The sequence below is a fragment of the Ambystoma mexicanum genome, chromosome 8 (assembly GCF_040938575.1).
Source record: "Ambystoma mexicanum isolate Mex_15411 chromosome 8, UKY_AmexF1_1, whole genome shotgun sequence".
Lineage (NCBI taxonomy): Eukaryota > Metazoa > Chordata > Amphibia > Caudata > Ambystomatidae > Ambystoma > Ambystoma mexicanum.
Window position 1 is genome coordinate 452,712,983 of NC_090929.1, and position 20,773 is coordinate 452,733,755.

At 46.0% G+C, this 20,773-nt stretch overlaps 1 protein-coding gene across 14 annotated transcripts in view; it reads left to right on the forward strand.

Annotated features, from left to right (window-relative positions):
* The window catches only part of RERE (arginine-glutamic acid dipeptide repeats), a 2,107,422-nt gene that overhangs the window by 2,001,691 nt on the left and 84,958 nt on the right, over window positions 1-20,773 (forward strand). For 10 of the 14 annotated variants that reach the window (XM_069610039.1, XM_069610044.1, XM_069610042.1 and 7 more), the window contains one exon: window positions 6,300-6,371. The exons of the other annotated variants lie outside the window; for them this stretch is intronic. In XM_069610039.1, coding sequence (XP_069466140.1) covers window positions 6,300-6,371 — 72 coding nt within the window. The remainder of the gene's footprint in view (window positions 1-6,299; window positions 6,372-20,773) is intronic. 14 annotated transcript variants of the gene reach the window in all.

Here is a 20,773-nt window from a genome sequence, read left to right on the forward strand (position 1 = left end):
CTTTGGACCTGTCAATCAGGGGAAGGCTCTCTCGAAGGCTTCCATTTCCAGATGGCTCTCCGGCTGTATCAGGTACTGTCAACGGTTGGCAAACCGACCGCTGCCTGGCTGTCCGAGAGCCCATTCCACCAGAGCGATCGCAGCTACCACGGCGTTCCTTTCTGGTGTGCCCCTGTTGGACATATGCAGGGCTGCTACGTGGAGGTCGACGCACACCTTCACGAAATTCTACTGCGTCGATCGGGATTCCAGGGAGGAGTCCAGGGTCGGCCAAGCAGTGCTGCGCAACCTGTTCGCCTGAGGTGAGCCTGGTGAGGAGGTAAGATGCTTAATGTTGAGTTTGATGTAATGCTTAATGTTGAGCCTTTGCCACCTCCCGTGGTTGTGCATGTGTGTACTGCTATGTATTCTTTATTCATGAGCATGTGAATCCATGCCAGACCCCATGCTGGAGAAGGAACAAGTTACTTACCTGTAACTGTTGTTCTCCAGCATGGGTCTGGCATGGATTCACATGCGAACCCTCCCGCCTACCCCTCTGCGGCTCTTCACTTGGTCATACTGCCACTTCACATGCTTCCAAATCTGAAGATGGCTGCCAGAGGCGGTGCTTAGGTAGAGGGCAGTCATTGGCTGTGGTCAGTATGACGCAGAGACCAGTGATTGGTTATTACTACGAAAGACAGATCAGAAACTAAACTGATACTGGTTTTTTCTTTACCGAGGATTCCCAGCCTGACGACGGGGAATATTCATGAGCATGTGAATCCATGCCAGACCCATGCTGGAGAACAACAGTTACAGGTAAGTAACTTGTTCCTTCTGTAGGCGTTCCCTCCGTTGCCGTTACTACTTCAAGTCATCAATCAACTCAGACGGTACTGGTGCAGGATGATCCTCGTCACACCAGCCTGGCCGAGGCAGATCTGGTACCCGGACCTTCTCAGCATGTCACCGTCCCCTCCAGTCAAGCTGCCAGTGGTCGCTGATCTTCTTGCCAGGCAAGGAGGCGCAATTTTGCACCACGACCCAGGGTCTCTGAACCTGAAGGCCTGGCCCTTGCAGCGTTAGAGTTCGGTGGCTAAGATCTTCCGGCAAACTGCAAGGAAGTACTCGCCAGGACGTTGTCTACTTTGAAGTGCTACGGACACAAATGGAAGCGCTTTGCGACTTGGTGCCGTTCGCAGAAGATCAACCCTTTGAGGGTCACGGCCCCTCAAGTACTTCCGTATTTACTGTCATTGGCTAAATCGGGACTGGCTCACGCCTCCATCAAGGTACGTCTGGCGGCTATCACCCGCTACACCAGATCTCTGAGACGGTCTTCACTGTGGTTGCACCGTCTAGTTAAGGACTTCATCAAGGGACTGTTCCGCTCATTCCCGCCGGTGAAGGCTGCGGCCCCGGTGTGGGAACTCAGTGTGGTGTGTGGGAACTCAATGTGGTGCCGAGTAGGCCCATGGAGGCTCCATTCGAACCGATGCATTCAGCCTCGCTCAAGTTTCTGTCATGGAAGACCGCGTTCCTCGTGGCCATCACCTCTGCAAAACGTGTAGGTGAGATCCAGGCCCTGTCATGCAAGCAGCCTTACTTGACTTTTCACGAGACAAGGGTGGTGCTGCGGGCGCACCCCTCCTTCATGCCCAAGGTTCTGTCGGAATTTCATCTCAACGAGCCCTTGGTGTTACCTGTGTTTTTTCGACTCCTTCGTCGCCGGCTGAAAGTACTTTGCTCTCGCTTGATCTGGCTAGAGCGCTGAAGTTTTATGTGGCCTGCATGAAGAGTTTCCGGAAAACTTCTCAGCTTTTTGTTAACTTTGGTCACGTGAACCATGGGAAGGCCTTGTCCAAGGCTTCCATTTCCAGGTGGCTCTCCGGCTGTATCACTCACTGGCACCGGTTGGCAAACCGACCGCTGCCTGGCCGTCCGAGAGCCCATTCTACCAGAGTGATCGCTGCTACAACAGCGTTCCTGTCTGGTGTGCCCCTGCTGGACATTTGTAGGGCTGCTACGTGGAGGTCGACGCACACCTTCACGAAATTATACTACGTCGACGAGAAGTCCAGAGTCGACCAAGCAGTGCTGCGCAATTCGTTTGCTTGAAGGTGAGCCTGGTGAGGAGGTAAGGGGTTTCTTCTGTTGAGCCTTGCCACCTCCCGTGGTTGTGCATGTTTGTACTGTTATGTATTCTTTATTCATGAGCATGTAAATCCATGCCAGACCCCATGCTGGAGAACGAACAAGTTACTTACCTGTAACTGTTGTTCTGTAGCATGGGTCTTGCACGGATTAACATGCAATCCATGCGACCTGTCACTCTGCGGCTCTTCTCTTGGTCCTACTGCCACTTTACGTGCTACCAAATCTGAAGATGGCTGCCAGAGGAGGGGCTTAGGTAAAGGGCACTCATTGGCTGGGGGCAGTATGACCCAGAGCTCAGTAATTGGTTTATAGGAGAAAGACAGTTTAGAATCGAAACTGATTTTTTTTTTTTTTTTTTTTTTACACCGAGGATTCCCAGCCTGACAACGGGGAACATTCATGAGCATGTGAATCCATGCCAAACCCATGCTGGAGAACAACAGTTACAGGTAAGTAACTTGTTCCTTACCATATCTCACTTAACATTCATATTAATTGCAAATATATATAATTTATGAATAGTACATAAATATTTTCTTCGTCTTAATGTTACAGGTCACATAAAGAGCTTGCCGCGTTTCGGGAGTTGAACTCCCTTTTTCAAGATCAAAATGTCTTTTATCAAGTAGAAAGGTTCATAATGTATCCAACTGAAATGTAATCTTCTAGCTTCAACCTCTCAAGTTACCTACAAAAGTAAAAAGTGAGAAAATCCTGATCAGTATTAGTCTTGTATTGAGATATCTTAATCACGTATCCTATTAATCAAGGGAAATAATCACCTGTCATCCCATGTGTTCAATTGGTCGACTTAATCTTAATGTGAGGGTTAATCTTAATGTGAGGGTTCATCTTGCAGCGGGATCTCCCTGTATATCTTAGTTCAAAACGTAAATACGTGAGTTAATGTGGCTATCTTATTAAAGTTGTGGATGCTGCAAGAATAAATAGTGTTGATGTCTATTCATGTTACTGATGGCAAATTCTAGTTGTTAAGGGAATTGGGACTTAAAGTAGAACGGATTTACCCAGAGTCTGTAGTATCAAAAAAGGTCTCAAGTTGTCATTCAGATTCTGAAGCGGGTTGTCAGGGTAACTGGAGCAAGTTCCTTTTCTAATAAAGGAAGATGCGCATTAGTATAGTATCTTTTTGTGAATCTGTACGTCCCTCTAGGAATAAGCAATCACAGTTCTTACCTAATCTGACGTCAGCAGGTAGTTCAGAGATGTCAGTTCTGGAAATGGTCGGAACGTCATATGCAGCAAGATGTCTGCTTAAGGATGACGTTCAGTGCGTCGGAAGGAATGCACTGACGTCACCAGTTTACATTAGGTAAGGGTGTCTAACGAGATGCCTGATTGGTTACTCTTGTCCATAGCAGATTGGGGCTAATGTAATTGTTCACCGGAATTTATAGTAAAGATTCCTTGATCTTGATTGCAGTGCGAGATCTACTATATAATCCTTGAAGGACAATAATTAATACATTTGTAAAATATATACAATCATTGGATGACAATTTATACATTTGTAAAATATACACAATGAATTAGGTATGCCAAGTTCTTATCTATACACGTTGCATGTCCAATCAGCAAGCATTTTTGGATATTCAAATGTTGGTTCTATCTTGTGATCAACAATATCATAATCTGTCACATCTTGTCTAAGAGATCGTATAGAGTATTGCTTATACAATTTAAAAGATCTGGTGTCAGTGGCCTTACAAAGTATTTAGAATGACAATTCAAATTACATGGCATATTATGTATAATGTAAGCATACTTCATGAACAATGGGCCTCATGGCGATCTTGCCGGTCCGGAAACAAGGGTGCCGGTAAGGTTACTGGCACCTTTTGTTTCTGGACCGGTATATTTCAGGTCTGCCCGCCGGAGCCGCTGTGCCCAACTGGTCTGACCCTGCCAGGCACAGCGGCCACGGTAGGCAGACTGATCACGGAAGCACCGGCACCATTAGCAACTGTACAGGTGCTTCAGTGTGTGCCCAACTTCCATAGGGTCCTATGGGGATGGGGATTTGCATTTTACCGGCACCTGACTTTCCAGGCCGCCAGGATTGTAATCTCCCGGTGGCACCGGGAAGTCAGGTGCCAGTAAATATTTATGGATCCGGCGGCAACCCGCCAGTAGCACGGCAGGGTTACCGGGGACTCGTTATGAGGCCCAATGTAATGTAACGGTTCTGAAGGGACTTTCCAATTTAGCAGATCTGCTGTCGGTGAACTTCGAGTATTCAGAATTACTTTATCAATTGCAAGCCATAGCCAACCATACTTTTAAGTGTGCACCCTATAACCATACAGCACACCCAGGCAGCCACCCATTTAAGTGTGCACCCTTTCAACACACACACACCTCTCCCCCGCCCCCAAAATCGGGTTGAGGGGAGCCTTATTACTTCAAAAAGAAATTAACGGAAATAATTTCTTATGAAGGCAGAGTGACTTCAAAAATAAACTATTTTTGAAGTAATAATGCTCCCCCTACCCAATGACATGGAGGCCTCCAGCCTAGGGTCTTCCATGTCGTGGGGGGGGGGGGGAGTCAAAAAAAGTTTGTCACTCTGCCTTTAATGAATGCATAGTGAATTGAAAAGGATTTTTTTTGTTTCCAATTTTGTTATTTGTGAATTTTATTTTAGCATTTTTTGGTTACTCCAAGTGGGGCCCCCTCCCAGGAGACAGGTGGTGGTGGGGCCCCCAGCCCTGCAGGGGTTGCGGGGCCCCGTTACGCCAGTGCTTGGTAGTGATTTCCTTTTAGTTGTGAATAAGAAAGAACTGGCTAGTATATTAAGTAACACATGGAACTGCTCCGTCAGTGTCCACCCTTTGTACTTGGGTCGTTTTTGGATACTGGTCCTTGCCATTCAGACCAGAGCTCGAGGTGGCCCCACACTAGTGAGTAGTGCAGGTCACGCAGAGAAATAGTGAGTCATACAATGACCTTCAACATTTTAACTTGACGTATTTTGAAAGTGGCATTCCTTATGGTTGATAATGGGAGCGAGTCGGTTGATTAGCAGTACGCCGAATTGTTCTGACTGTAAGCTTTCAGAGGAGCAGAAATCCTGATGCCTATCTGGAGGTCGCAAATAGAACAATACTCAATACTATCCATCCTGTCATTTGTTTGGCTACACGGAAAGTACACAATGCACCATATCAATGTTTAATGCACACAGACCTGAAGACCTACAATCTGTCTGAGTGAACATGGGATATACAGGGCCATATGCCCTGTTGTAACTGTACTCGTCAATCCCTTTGTCATGGGCACTCTGTCACAAACATGTACACAAGAAGCACTGGCCAACAGGTCAAGTCACATGACTCTACTCACAATCGGTGCTTGTTTTCTTTCCAACATTCTAGAGAGCACACAGTCAGGTGAATTGGCACTGGTTAACTGTATGCAGGAAGTACAGGTGACCTTCTACACCCCCCACACCACCTTTACACAGGATAGTGGTTCCATGTGTTAATATCCCTGCAAAAATATCGCCATATTTTTGCGGTGATATTAAGGCATGGAACCTGCGGGGGACACCCCCGCAACCCCTGTTTTATTTAAAAGGAGCAGGGGACAACCCCGCCGCCTCCGCTCCCAAAATATCCTAATTCTATCCCCACTAAAAATATTGCCTATGGCCGTTCCCGACGACCATATATATACAGCGATATTTTTGGTGGGGATAATATTACCTGATGGCAGGATAGCCCTATCAGGATGAAACAAATGGCCACAGATCCTGTCATGTTTCTGACTGTACATCATACATGTTATGTATGCGTCACATTTCCGCCTCTTTAGAAAAAGCAATGCACACGATATGTTGTTACCTGTCCAAATGTGCATAAGGTTATAGTCGATCAACTTGTCTGTATGTACACAGCCATCACAGGGCATCTAAGTTTAGCTTTATGTACCCATTATTGTATGACCATAGTACCCCATTAGGCCTGCCTTTCAACAGTAAACACTTGGTCATAGGGCGTCGGTCACCTGTTTAAATGTATACAGGGAGGTGTGATAATATATGAAGCGAGTTTTAAGGGAATTTTAAGCATTGTCTCTTAATACATGTGTGTAGTTGTCAATATTGGAGACGTTTTCTGATGCTCTGTTTTCAATAGACTGTTGCTGTAACTCTAAATCCTGGCCGGGCGTGGCTGAAAACGGGACATGTGTTCCAGTCCACTTTCCCGGTAAATAAATTAAATGAATTTCACTGCTATTGGGTGGGGGGGGGGGGTGAGGGGAAGAGGGTATTGTGCTTGTGTAAAACAGGTTGTAGATGCATACATCCTAACGTACTGTCATTTTGCAGCCCTGATGATGATCTTCTCATCAGTCCTGTAATCTTTTAAATGTCAACAGTGAGGGGATCGAGCAGTTATTGTTGGATTACGTCTGGTGACCTGGATGACATGCAGCAGTCTGCTTCTTTGATGTTTAGTGGCAGTTTCTGTGATGAGCTGCACTGTGTGTTCACATGGAACATGGCCAGGCATCCACTCGTGGAATTGGTTCTACATGAAGGCAGGCCGCAGTGCATGCCTCCCCTGAAAAATTCATCATTCCTAATTTGAGAAGCTGAATCTGTCAAACAATTAATATCTGAGAATTCGATTAGTTACTGTTCTCTAAGCACCAAAGACTGCACTTTAGATTTCTTCCCCTTAAACATTGCCTTCACCATATGAAAACAAAAAAATTAGAACAGAAATCTCCTTGTCAATATGCACGTAAAAACGCCCACAATGTTTTGAAAGCACAGAAATTCTCCTGATCATGCACACATAATTTTTCTGCAACTGATCGCATGTGGCTTTCGTTGAGGATCATGCCCAGATCTTTTTGCCAAGGATAGAACGCAGCTCTGTGCTCTGGTTTAGACATACTGCTGAGTTGGAGAAACTAACCATTATTGGATTTGAGTTCTTAGGGCGCACACTTTGCAACCGACCATCAAGTACACTGGTGTGGCGGTACAGTTTATTGACTTTGCATTATATCTATTAGTGTGACTGTGTACTTCGCAGGTAGTGCTATTCTGGTGACCTACACATCACCTGCCAGCAAATGACCAACAGGCAACTGTTACAATATGGTGTTTATGCAAGACCTGGAGGTAAAAATAATTCTGCTTTCGCGTCATGGGATCTTCATAAACATTGGATATCTCTGCTTATGTTCGGTATCCCAGAACACTTTTTAACAGTAGAAAGTACTCCCTTGTATTTTGCTGTAAAAAACATAACTACGGCAATACATATTGCCCCTCTGGCTTTTTTACCCACCAACTATCCCTCCAAGAAGCACATCAGTGTTTTTTGAAACCATTGTTTATGTGGTAGGAGCATTAAAAAATGAAAAAGAAACTGATCGACAGGCATGCACAGACAGAAAGTGATCAGGGCACTGCGAGTTCCAATAATACACTGTACTGTCAGTGGATTTGTTTTCTTCCTTTGTCAAGATCTTGGATCACATTCCACTGCTTTTTAGAAGTAAAGTTTTTCATGTACATGCAATTTTAGAACCGATTTATGCTTTCACGCGACATGTCCCACTGGCCCTGTGCTACTTGGAGATTTTTTGTGATGCAAGTGTCTCTCACTATTTACTCCACAGCCTTTATTTTTCCTAAGTCAACCATGTTTTATTTCGTGAGAAGGGACCATACCTAGTGCATTGGTTGTTTTTCAAGGTCTGTGTTAACAGTGGGCCCTATTTGGCAAAGAATGACGTGCAGGATGGCAAAGGACATCAAACTAAGGTGGGTTAATATCTCAAATTTTCCAAGACTCCACGTGGGTCTTTAGCTGGGTATCTATCCAACAGCCCCAAAATTGAAGTGGATGTGAACCTTGTATCTTCTACGCCCTGTTAAGGTCCTCCTCGGGGACCACTGTGAGTGGCATTTTTCTGTCATGAGCTTCACCAGTAACTTTTTTGCCATTGACAAATGTCTTGACCATTGATGGGTGAATCATAATTGTCCCGGGAGGATAGCTCATCGGCAGCGTGCGCGTCTTGGAAGCAAGACGACACGAAGCAACAACAGGTTCGATCCCTGGGTCCGCGCTTAAAAAACCTCTGGGTGTTTAAGCGCGTTATAAATACGCAACTAAGACAAAAAAAAACACAATTACGCAACTAAGAAAAAACAAACAATTCCTGTAACAGCGCCTCGATGCCTGCGGGCTGTGTGAGCGCTTTATAAATGATAAATAAATAAAAATAAAGAAAATAATTGATTACTCCACTGGCAAGCAGGTCCGGTTTATCTTCAAGGCCAATTATCTCATTGCTGAAGTCCATTCTGTCGATTTTGACCACAAAAATGTGCAGTCTTCAAGACAATCTCAAAAGCAGGCTAAAAAAAAGTCGAGCCTCTACAAAAGCAGGCAGTCTCCATTGCTTCTGCAGAGAACTAACGAGCTGGTACCAGATGAAGACCTGTAGGCAAGCCTAAGAAGACTTCCTCTCTAGGCAGACCTCCAAAGACTTCACCAATGACTGTCTCTCCTCCCTCCCAGGCCTTGTTCACAATGACATCCAGCAACCCCGTGTGATAACTAACCAAATTCCCCACCCTCGATTCCATTGTGCATCATCTACTGATGACTTGATTTGTTTTTATTCTGCGGTTCAAAAAAGGCTGCATCAGCACGAGGCAAAGGCAATCATGTTTGGGTTGTTGGAGCCCAAAGACCCACCGCATCTATTTACTCCTCTACTAAAAGGGCTGCTTTGACTCATCACAGTCAGCAGCTGGGCCCCACAAATGGATGAGAAAAATGCACTGTGCTTCTGATTAAGCTGCCTTATTCTTGAAGATCGATCCTCCTATTGATTTGTTCATTTTAGCTGCTGCCATGGGGAAGAAAGTCTGTACCACATCTGCTATGACAATCTGAGCAGCTAGTTCCCTCACACTCCTGGAGGTATGATTGCTAATTTTCATAATTGTGTGGTGGAATGCCTATGTTCAGATAATAGGACGCAAATGTTTTACTTAATAAAAGATGGCCTTGCTGAAACCAGTCAAATTATTGGTGCTTCTAAAGAGGTAGCAGGACTGGCCACTAGTGATTATTGGTATAGACTCGAAGAGGCCACTTACATGACCAAGCATACAGGTTTGAAAGTCAACTGAAATAAAATAGCAGTTTCCGTTCTCAGGAGAATTCCTTTTTTGAGCTCAAGCTGATGATGAAGTGGCAATATTGAAAATTCTAGAACACCTGCATTGGCTGATAACAGGACGCAAGTCTGCTCCTTCAAAAGGTGCCATAGAAAGCGTGCTGAAGACCTGACCAAGCAAGAGATTTACCCTAAAGCTCAATTTTGGACTTGTATATGGCCAACATATGCATGGCAAATAAACAATACTGAAAGGTGCCCATATACACATTTTCCCCACATCAAGATGCAACTGGATGTGCACAATAGATTTGCAAGATGCCTATTTCCACATCCAAGTAGTTTCCAAACAACCAACACTCCCTTCACATATTTCTCCCCTTTGGTGTGCAGTGTTCCCCAAGGGTAGGCTCACCAGCATGCGTGGATGTGGCTGCTGTTTTAAAGAAAAATTGTTCAGAGAATCTTTGTTTATCCCTGTGTTGATTGCCTTATCTAAACTAATAAACAGCAGAAGTCTTAGATCAGCTGGGACTCCATGTGAATGAAAAGAAATGGATGTCTCTTCCTGTGCTGAAAGTAGATGAACCTATCGTCTATCAAATTGAGATGCCTGCTTAATGTCGTGTTCATACCTGGCTGCTGTGCAGATATTATCCCTCCTGGGTGCAGTGATATCTTGCATATTTATTTTTCTAGTGTGCAGCTTCACATAATACCTCTTCTTGAATGCTTGGAGGGTCAGTGGTTGCAGAAAGGCACACAATTGGGAAGGGACATGCTGATGAAGACAGTAAAATATTGTTGGTGCAAAAAGCTCAGTTTAGGAGGCATTTAGAAAGTAATTCCTTATCAGCAGTTGCAAGTAACTGATGCCTCATTGGAGGTTTGGGCAGCTCAAATGGACCATCTGGCAACCTAAGGAAAATTGGTCTGGAAGTGAGAAGACCTTTTGGGATGGAGCAGCCCACCTGGCTCTGAAAGCTTTTTGTGTGTCTGTAAAATGAACTTCAGTCTTGATTTAAACAGTAAACACAACCTGAACAAACATAGGTTAGCAGAGGGGTACATGGTCCACGCCTCTCGGGGGAGGCTCAGTCTCTGAGACAAAACTTGTCAATCACACAAGTGCATATTCTCAGTATCTATAATGTACAAACTCATGCCCTAAGCAAATTGCTTCAAGAACACCACAATAAAGATTTACATGATGTAAACTATCTTTGCTAGATGTTAACTTCTACACTAGATCAGGTTAGCACAGGGGAAATTGTGAAATGCAGGGGTTGCGTGTCACGGTCGGGGAATACCACTCCAAGGGGAAATGCACATTTGATCCACAGGTCAGGCATTTCTGTAAGCATTAGTATATTCCAATGGCTATACATCCTGCAAGTAGTTTGCGAAAATCAGGCTGTCTGCACCCAAGAGCCATTCGCTGTTTTCACAAACCTCGAAAGTAGCCGAAGAACTCCTAATGTTACTTCAGTTATTCATATTAACTGACCATTTCTTTAATATCTTTTTTTTCCTCCTACCGTTCCTGCAGAAAGATTTTTTTCCACACTTAACATTTCAAGATAGGCCCACACTAGTATATAGACAAAACTAAAGACCTTGAGTAATCTTAACATCGTTTTGTGAATTATGGATCTTTTTAAATTTGTTCCTGGCTTCCAATCAATGTATTGCTTTTCTAGATGTGCCCTTTCCGTGCTATCAAAAAGCTAATGGAATTCTTGCATAGAATTGCAGATCTTACTCGACAAATGAAAAATTGCTAATCCTGCTCTTTTGAGGGCTCGCAATTCCGAACTTTGCATCTTACATTAATAAAATAAGTGAATCTAACTGACAGTAAAGGGCATTCGAGTAGTTGGTAATCCTAAGTGATAGGACAATGTTTTCTCATCTGTTGATGCCTGCCTGTTTCCTTGTTTTCCATTTTCTACTGATCCTACGGCATAGGAAATTGTAAATAAAATAAAATGGAACAATTGTTTAAAAACAAAAAACAGAACCCTGGTGTGCCTTTTAGAGGAAAGAATTTGTAAAAATAAAAAAAACAGTATGTCCTATACAACAAAATCAAGCAAGCTTTCTTCTGTTAATGTTCCTGTATTACACATGTAGGGGATGGCAATTCATATAACCCTGATGGAGAATTGGAATTTACAAGAAACGTTTTCTTCTCATTCATCGTGGTTTCTTTAGTATGACTGCTTGAAGGGAGAGGTCAGTCAGGGAAGATGAAGGCTTCCTGCCAAAAGGCCTATGCCTAAAGCTTTTGGCTCTTGCAAGCCAACCTGCAAGCTGGTAATGCAGTGGAACAGGGTGGAGGATAACCGATCACTTCCAATCTATTACCAACCGAACATGATTCAGTGATAAATATTTTACATCTCATAAATATCACTAGTTGTGCGAATGTCAAAAGGAACATTTTCTGTGTGAAAAAGGAGTTTGTGTAGGACACTCTCCATTCTCAGAGATCCCTTTACCTTTCCTTTTTGATGGGACTCTGCACACAAGATTTCTTTTGTTGTGGATGAGTGCCTTAGTATGAATGGTGAAAGATGTAGCTGGAAATGGCTTACCCAGCATCTCCATGGAGATCACATTTTAAAGTCCTTTTGTGAAGCGAGCCATGCAGGCTAGTACAAGTTATTATTTTGCATAGATACACTGGTTGCTTTCTCATCCTGATTCCTGTGAGATGATTTGTTCTGTGGGGTTGGCTTCTCTGAAGAGCAGACAGAGTGGCTGTTTCTTTTTACGGAATCCAACATCACAGCAGATACATGCTTAGACAACCATCTCCATTCACGAAGGCCTAATGCTACAAGTTTGTCAATAACAGGGCACAGATTTCAACAATCGAATTGCTAAAATCAGCTATGCAACATTCGATTCCAGTAGCTTGGTGACTTATTCGTATTTCAAACTTTGAGTCAGATTGTTAAACTATTGATCATTTAAAGATGCTTTCCACCAAACGGACATCCTGTGATGTTGGATCCCGTAAAAAGAAGCAACTACTGAGTCTGCTCTTCAGAGAAGCCAACCCCACAGAACAGATCATCTCATAGAGGAAACAGGATGAGAAAGCAACCAGTGTATCTATGCAATATAATAACTTAACTAACCTGCATTGCTTGCGGCTCAACAGGACTTTAAAATGTGAACCATCCCGAGTCAGCCTATTGTTCTGGGACCTTTACTTGCCTTACAGAGGAGAATGCTGTCTGTTTAGCCGCCATGCCACTTATAGGAGGGTGGGGGGGACAATGCTTTTGTTGTAGAGTTGATTTTTTATTTTTTTAGTTAAATCATGGCTACCACTCAAACCTTAATATGAGTGTCTAGTACACTAGGTGGGAAGTGTGAACATCGGGAATGCTTTTTTTAAGGCTGTTGAAGCCGGTGGTGCTTAAATGTGACACAGTACAATAGGTGGGATTTGTTTTAAAATTCTTGAATCTCCTAGCGACAACATAGAGCAATATTGCATATGTAAGGTCCTACATTTGAGAACACTCTTAACTTAAGCTGTTTCAGAACTCTCCGTATTGACTTGTAACATTTTCAAGCATCAAGATGTATGGACAGCAATAGAAAAACAGATAGATAAATGGTTAACATAAGCTTTACACTTTTCATTAAGGTAGATAATGTCAGAGAAATGTGTGTGTGATAGTAAATTAAGACAGAGGTACATCACATATTTGCGATACGAGAGAATAGTATTGTCTTATTAAAAGAAATTGAAGATCCATGGTAGGAATATCAGTCACTCCATGTAGAAGCTAATCCCATGTAAAAATTCCCCTTCTCAGGACTTGAATACGTATACTGTCCGTTAAAGACCTGCATGGTCAAAAGCCATAGCATTGGTGTCTGAGCCATTCGATATACCATTTGTTTTGGAGGCAGCGACACCTGCCAAATGATCAGACCATCCCTTTCTGTGCTTCAAGTTTTATTAAACCAGCAAATTGTTTTGCTCAGAGGCCCTATTCAACTGCTAGGACCACAACTGAATAAAAAGTACAAATCTGTATGATGGGGGTCTACAGTACATATAAAGGGTTATCAAGAAGCAGAATATTATTTCGAGGGGATTGGGTCCTCCGACGTATTGCATATCTATGACAGGTAATCACCACAGCTGTGCTGCTTTGGAAAATTTCCTGCATCGATGACGTCGATATGCTGTCCTCGAGGGCCTCTGTCGAGCCGACGTCACTGGATGTTATAAGTAGGATGCACGAAGCCGTAGCCTCATTTCCGTTTTTTTCCGCGAATATGTTCGCTTCGGAGATCTCGGCGTGCCTCGGTTCTTCTGAGTTGTTCTATCGGTTCTTCGAACCAGTTTGTTTGTGAAGATTTCCATGATGTCTTAGTCGTCTTCTACCCCGTGGACGGGTTTCAAGAGGTGTCGGCACTGCGGTTCCAAGACCACACCACGAACGATTGTGACGATTGCCAGGCGTTAACTTCGAAGGCCTTGCGGGAGCGTAAGAAGAAGCTTTCTGTCGGTAAGATGTTCAAGCCCCGGAAGTCGAAATCCACTGGGCTTTCGACTGACGATTCGAGGGGCGACTCTCTGCATAGCCGGCGTAAGTCCAGGGGGTCTCGGTCCCAGAGTGGGTCCTGCCATTCTTCTGCCTCTTCGAGGCACTCACGGAAGCGCCGTCATTGGTCGCCGTCCTCGTCCGAGGACTCCGCCCGTCGGCAGGTTGCTTGTCCCACAAAGCATTGCACTCCTGCGGAATGGGATTAATTTCGTAAGGAGATGATGGCGATTTTTCAGTCGCAGGGCTCCGTTCCGTCCGTGCTTTCGAAAGACGCTGGCCGGGATCGTGCTAGAGACACTGTCCGCCAGTGGTCGAAGTGTATGAAAAGAAGTAGTGGAGCTATGTTCCCTGCTGGCCTGCCCCTGCTCCCCACAAACCCCATTGCCACAACCCCTCCCACACACAATACACCCCCCCCAAACACTTGCGCCTGCTTTTTAAGGGAACATTCAGTGCAATGCACTGAAAGTGAAGCTTTCAACTTCTTCCTACACTTTTATTTTAAAACAAAACCATTCCGGAACGGTTTCTTTTTAAAATAAAAGTATAGGAGCTGTACAAGATAATTAAATAAAAGTATAGGAGCACCGCTCCCGCTCACTTTGACCACTGCTGTTCCGACACCTTTGGGCTCGAGCGGTCATCGCGATCACCGGGAACCTTCGAGGTCCCGGTCGGACAAGGTGGATCGCTCTAGCCATGCCCGCTCCAGGTCCCGGACGCCGAGACCGTCGAAGGACTCTCTCGAGGCTCTGCCTCCGGGGAAGCCATCGACGCCATCAGCGCCGAGGCTGTCGAAGGACACGCTCAGGGATCCGCCCTCGAGGCCTGTGTCGAAGCCATCGCCGCCACGCTCGACATCTACGCCGATTCCGTCGATGCCTTTCAAGGAGGATTTTTCGGAGGTGCCCCGGAAACCGGTGGAAACTCTGAGAAAGGCCCTGCAGAAGTCATTAAGGCCTGTATTCAAGCCTTTTTCTGTGCCCTCATCCAGGGATTTATTCCAGCCTTTGGATTACATCTTTGAGGTGGATGAAGGGTCTGATGAAGGTATGGTTCCTGACGAACTCATGTCTGGTCATAGCCAGCTAGAAGACCTGCGTCAGTCCTTGCACAACGCCAGTGGTCTGGACAGGACACCTCTCCGGAGGTGGAGTTCGGTCCTGAAGAGGTTCCTGACGAACTCATGTCTGGTCATAGCCAGCTCGAAGACCTGCGTCAGTCCTTGCACGACGCCAGTGGTCTGGACAGGACACCTCTCCGGAGGTGGAGTTCGGTAGGCCTGAGCCTGGTATGCACGCCGAGTCCTCGTACCGGCACGTTATGTCGAGGGTGACGGAATACTTAAGGTGGTCTGCGCCACCAGTGGCTTTTCTGCAGGATGACCTGTCGGATATCCTTGACCAAGGTCCCCCAACTGACCCGGTACTGCCATTCCATATGGCCTTGCAAAGAAGGGTGGCAGCGGCTTGGACTGCTCTGTAGAGTCTGCCGGCAGTGAGCAAGTCTTTGCCGAAAGAATAACGTCCAGCCAATAGCGGCCCCAGCTACTTGACTAAGCACCCCACTCCAGAGAGTTTGGTGGTGCAGGCCCCGGCAAAACAGGCATCGTACCCTACCATCCCTCCTGATAGGGACGACAAACGTTTTGATGGCTGGGCAAAGAAAGTGTTTTCTTCAGGGGGTATGGCTTTACAGGCAGCCAACTCTGTGTGTGCCTTAGCACGTTTCACTCATACTCTTTGGAATTGTCTCTTTGGTGGCTGAACACATTCCCAAAGGGGAGGAACGGGATGGCTTTCTTGCTCTTGTTCAGGATGGCAAGGATGCCATGTGTGAATCCGTTCAGTCGGGTCTGGACATGGCAGATTGCGTCAGCCGGTCCATGGCGGCGAGCACCGTAATACGCAGATTTACGTGGTTGCGGAAGTCAGGGTTTGCTCCTGATGTACAAGCCCGTCTTCTCAACATGCCCTTTGATGGTTAACATCTTTTTGGCAGCAAGGCTGACGAGAGCCTTGAGAGGTTGCAGACTTCCAAAGCTGCAGCAAAGTCGTTGAGCGCTGCAGTTTGCCACCTCCGCCGTTTCGTCCTAGGGGACAGCAATGGAGGGAAGGTTCCTTTCGATATTACTCATCCTTTGGTAGATCGAGAGGAGCTGCAAGTCAAAGGGGCCACCGTAGGAGTACCAGAGGTGGAAAACAAGGTACTCGAGGTGCCAAGGCCGCTCGGGCAGTTGCCTCTTTACCCTCAGGCAATGGCGCAGCCGTTTCAGCTCAGTCATGAGGCCATGTCCCATTGTTCGCCGGTTGGGTGAAGGCTGGCGCAGCATCTTGTAGAATGGTGTGCCATTACTTCAGATGTGTGGGTTCTGGAGATCATAGCCCATGGCTACTGTCTTCCTTTCCGGCAGAGGCCTCACAACAATCCACCAGGGAATCTCTCTTTGAGGAGTCCGGATCCACTCCTTGCGCAGGAAATAAAATCCCTGCTGGAGAAAGGTGCCATAGAACTGGTGCCTGTAGCGGAGAGGAACAAGGGATGGTATTCCCCTTATTTTTTTATTTTGAAGAAAGACGGAGGATTGAGACCTATCATGGACTTGCGTGGTTTGAACAAGCTCCTCAGGAAGGACAAGTTCAAGATGGTTACTCTCTCTCAAGTCCTCCAGGCCCTTCAACTTCAGAACTGGTTGGTGTCTCTCGACCTCAAGGACGCTTACTTTCATGTGCCGATCGATCCCAAGCAGTACCTGAGGTTCGCGGTTGGCGACTCGCCCTTTCAGTTTCGGGTCCTGCCGTTTGGATTGACCTCCGCCTGAGGGTTTTCACCAAGCTCAAGGTGGTGGTGGCAAGGTATCTCAAGAAAGGGGAGATTGACGTCTACCACTACCTGGACAATTGCAGGGCGCGCTCTCCCGAGCAAGTCCTGGATCCTCTGTCGGTCACCTGCTACTCCCTTCACAAGCTGGGCTTCTCCCTCAACTTAAAGAAGTCCCACTTGACGCCAACGCAGCGGCTCCAGTACATCGGAGCAGTTCTCGACACGTCCCTGGGGCAGTGTTTCCCTCCCCAGGTGAGGGCTCATCATATTCAGCAGATGGTGTGCAAGTTTCAACATGCCCAGAGTCTCCCGGCGTTCGAGTTCTTGAGGTTACTCGGCCTCATGGCACCCTGCATTCTTCTAGTGCCAGAGGCCAGTTTGCGGATGAGATCTCCACAGTGGGATCTCAAGATGCAGTGGTCACAGTCCTCCGGCAGGATGTCGGACCCCGTTCAGGTGCCGCCCTCGGTCGCCCAGGATCTTCTGTGTTGGGCCGTCGAAGGTAATCTGATGAGGGGGGCTCCATTTTGGCTACCCTGGCCGGAGGCGACGATCGTGACGGACGCATCCCTCACGGGATGGGGAGCTCATGCCAACGAGTTGACAGTCAGCGGTCGTTGGTCTCCTTCAGAATCCAGACTCCAATTCAATCTGTTGGAGCTGAGGGCTGTCGGGCTGCTCCGAAGGCTTTTCTGCCGACTGTGCGAGGAAAGAATGTCCTTATTCTGACGGACAACACAGTGGCCATGCACTACCTCAACAATAAGGGGGGGACAGCGTCACTTCCTCTGTGCAGGGAGGTGATGCAGCTTTGGTTCTGGGCCATCCAGCATGAAATTTCAATCTCAGCAGTTCATCTGGCCGGAAACGAAAACGAGACGGCGGACGCTCTGAGCAGGCAGAGCGCGATCACTCACGAGTGGGAGCTGGCTCAGAAGATTCTCCTGGAGATCTTCGCCCTTTGGGGGACCCCACAAGGGGATCTCTTCGCCTCCAGTGTCAACCGGAAGTGCGAAAGGTTCTGCTCACGGGAATTTCCTCCAAGAGCCGTTTTCGTGGCGGAGTGGTCCTTCCCACTGCTGTACGCGTTTCCTCCAGTCCCTGTCATCCTGCAAGTGGTGCAGAGGTTACGGAGGTTCGGTTCCCGGATGATCCTCATTGTTCTGGCATGGGCCCGGGGAGCGTGGTACCCAGACCTTCTTGACTTGTCCATCTGCCCTCCTTGCCGTCTTCCCTACCGAGATGATCTGCTCTCACGGGAGGGGGGGGTCAGGTTCTCCATCCAGAAGTTAGATCCCTCAACCTTCACGCTTCTGAAAGGTTGAGGTATAAGGATTGGGACCTCCCTGAGGACATGATGGAGGTGTTACTTTTCGGCCAGATGGCCTGCAACAAAGTCCCTGTACTGTTGCCGTTGGAGAAAGTTCTGCGACTGGTGCAGGGTTAAGAATGTGGATCCTTTTTCATGTGACATTCCTGTGGTTCTGTCTTTTTTGCTTTCGTCAGCCCACAAGGGCCTGCAAGTGGGTACCATTAAAGGTTATATTTAAGCGCTCGTCTGGGGAGTGTTCTTATTTCAAAATTCCTTTTAATGTCTCAGTTTCTAAAAGGGCTCACTAATGTGTTTACACCGTCACCTTTCCAACTGCCCGGTTGCGATTTGAACCTTGTTCTAAAATTCCTAATGGGCTCCATTTGAGCCTTTACATTCTTGTCCTTTGAGACTGTTAACCCTTAAAACTGTGTTTTTAGTTGCGGTTACTTCCGCTGGCAGAGTGAGTGAGTTGCAGGCACTTTCTGTTAATCCACCCTTCACTGTGTTTCTTAAGGACGGGGTTGTCCGTGGGGTTTGCCCTTTCTTTCTTCCGAAAGTGGTGTTGGAATTTCATTTAAGCCAGAAGGTCATTCTTCTGGCATTTTATCCTCCTCCGCATCCTGGTAAGGAAGAGGAGAGGCTCCATAGGTTGGATCCTAGGAGAGCTTGAAGTTTCTACATTTCACGCATGTCCCGGGTCAGAGTGGACGATCAGCTCTTTATAGGTTACACTGGAAGGCGGTTGGGACAAGCTGTTACTAGGCAGACTTTGTCTAGATGGATTATCTTGGCAATTTCTGAATGTTACCGCTTGGCGGGTAAGGACCCTCCGGTAGGCTTAAGGGCCCATTCTACTAGGGGTATGGCTGCCTCTACTGCCCTGCAGAGGGGTGTTCCTATTCGTAACATCTGTGAAGCAGCCACATGGGCTTCGGTCCATACTTTTGTAAGTCACTACTCCCTAGATTCTATTCATGGGCAGGATCTGGCCTTTGGCAAGGTGGTCCTTTACTGTGCAATTTAAGTGGGCATTCTAAAATTCTAAATTCTTTCCCTCCTCCATACGTTGGTATTGCTTTGGGAGTCTGTCATAGATATGGAATACGTCTGAGGACCCAATCCCCTCGAAGAACAAGTTACTCTCTTACCTGGTACTGTTCTTTCAATGGGATGGTCCGACGACGTATTCCATCTCGCTCCCTCCCTACCTGCCCCACTACAGAATTTCTTATGCGATTGTAGCTTACGTTTCCGCAAGGCTTTCTGTGGTCATACTGGCAGACGATTGGTGCCACACATTCTGGGAAAAAACTACAACTGAGGCTACGGGCGTCGAGCGTCCTACTTATAAAATCCTGTGACATCGGCTCGACGGAGGCCCTCCAGAACAGCGTATCGACATCATCGACGAAGGACGCAGAATATTTTCCGAAGCAGCACAGCTGTGGTGATTACCTGTCATAGATATGGAATACGTCGTCGGACCGTCCCATCGAAAGAACGTTACCAGGTAAGAGAGTAACTTGTTCTTCTTAGAGTTCGTACTCCCCAGCAACCACACTTGGCCCTCCCCAAATACATGAAGTAAAATGGGTGTTTGGCAAGATAGATTGCCCTTTGGGGTGCACTTTGTTGTCGAGCTGCCAAATCCACTCCACCATTATAAAGGGCAGAGAAGGGGAATAGGGACATTCATATGCCTCCCTTGAACTATCAAATAGATTGTTTCAAGATAATTGGAAGTGCGGATATAAGTACAGTGTTCTATATTGCAAAGAACTTGGCAAGCAAATCTTTATAAGAATCATGATTAGATGCCATGCATGGCTATGGTTACCCTTATTATGAGCGGAGTTACAGCTACATGTCTTTAATATACCATAGAAAGAATCTATTTTGTTTGGACCACGTCTTGATGAGGACCTTGCCAAAAGAGATACAGAATTGTGCATGTCAAGCCTTTCAATAAAGATCACATTGGTGGTGAAGCACGTCTCAAACTCCTCCAATGTTCATGAAACACCAACCGAAAGTGGTCTTCGACCTATTCACACTAAACCTCACCTTTTTTCCTTAAATTAAGACACCATAGTCTGAATGTAATTTGAAATTAACTGTTCCATGGAGAAAAATTATATTGTACTTTTAAATGTTGTCAAAACTATACAATGTGAACAGGTATTAAGGAAGGAGATAAAATATATTTAAGAAAAGTTTGACATGAAAAAGAATCCACTATATCTTGTAAAAGTTAACATGTACAATAGGAATTTTGCGTGCAATTTAACATTTCCTTATCTGAAACAAAACATTTATTGTACCAAATAAGACTATATCAAAAGTCGCTTTTACCTTAAGTTATTTTAAATGAACAACATTACAAGGGATAGCGAAAGAAAGCCACTTTGCAGATTCTCTTCAGTTGAAATGCAATTTGACGTAAGCTAACATTTAATCTGCTATTAAAACAAAGTGATTGCGGGTTTAGGTGAGAGAATCCGATCACACAATCCAGGTAACTGGTTGTAGTACACCAGCATTTACGAGTATATGCTCAATATTATTTAAATGGATTGTGTCCTCCAACTTATTCCACATCTTTGACATGTGTAATGTCCACAGCTGTGGACTTCTGAAACTTTTTCGGCAGAGGGCGTCCTGCGTCAATTGCATCAGGTCAATTTCCCTCGACGGCCTCCGTCGAGGACGACGTCAGAGGATGTTATAAATAGGATGCACAGGG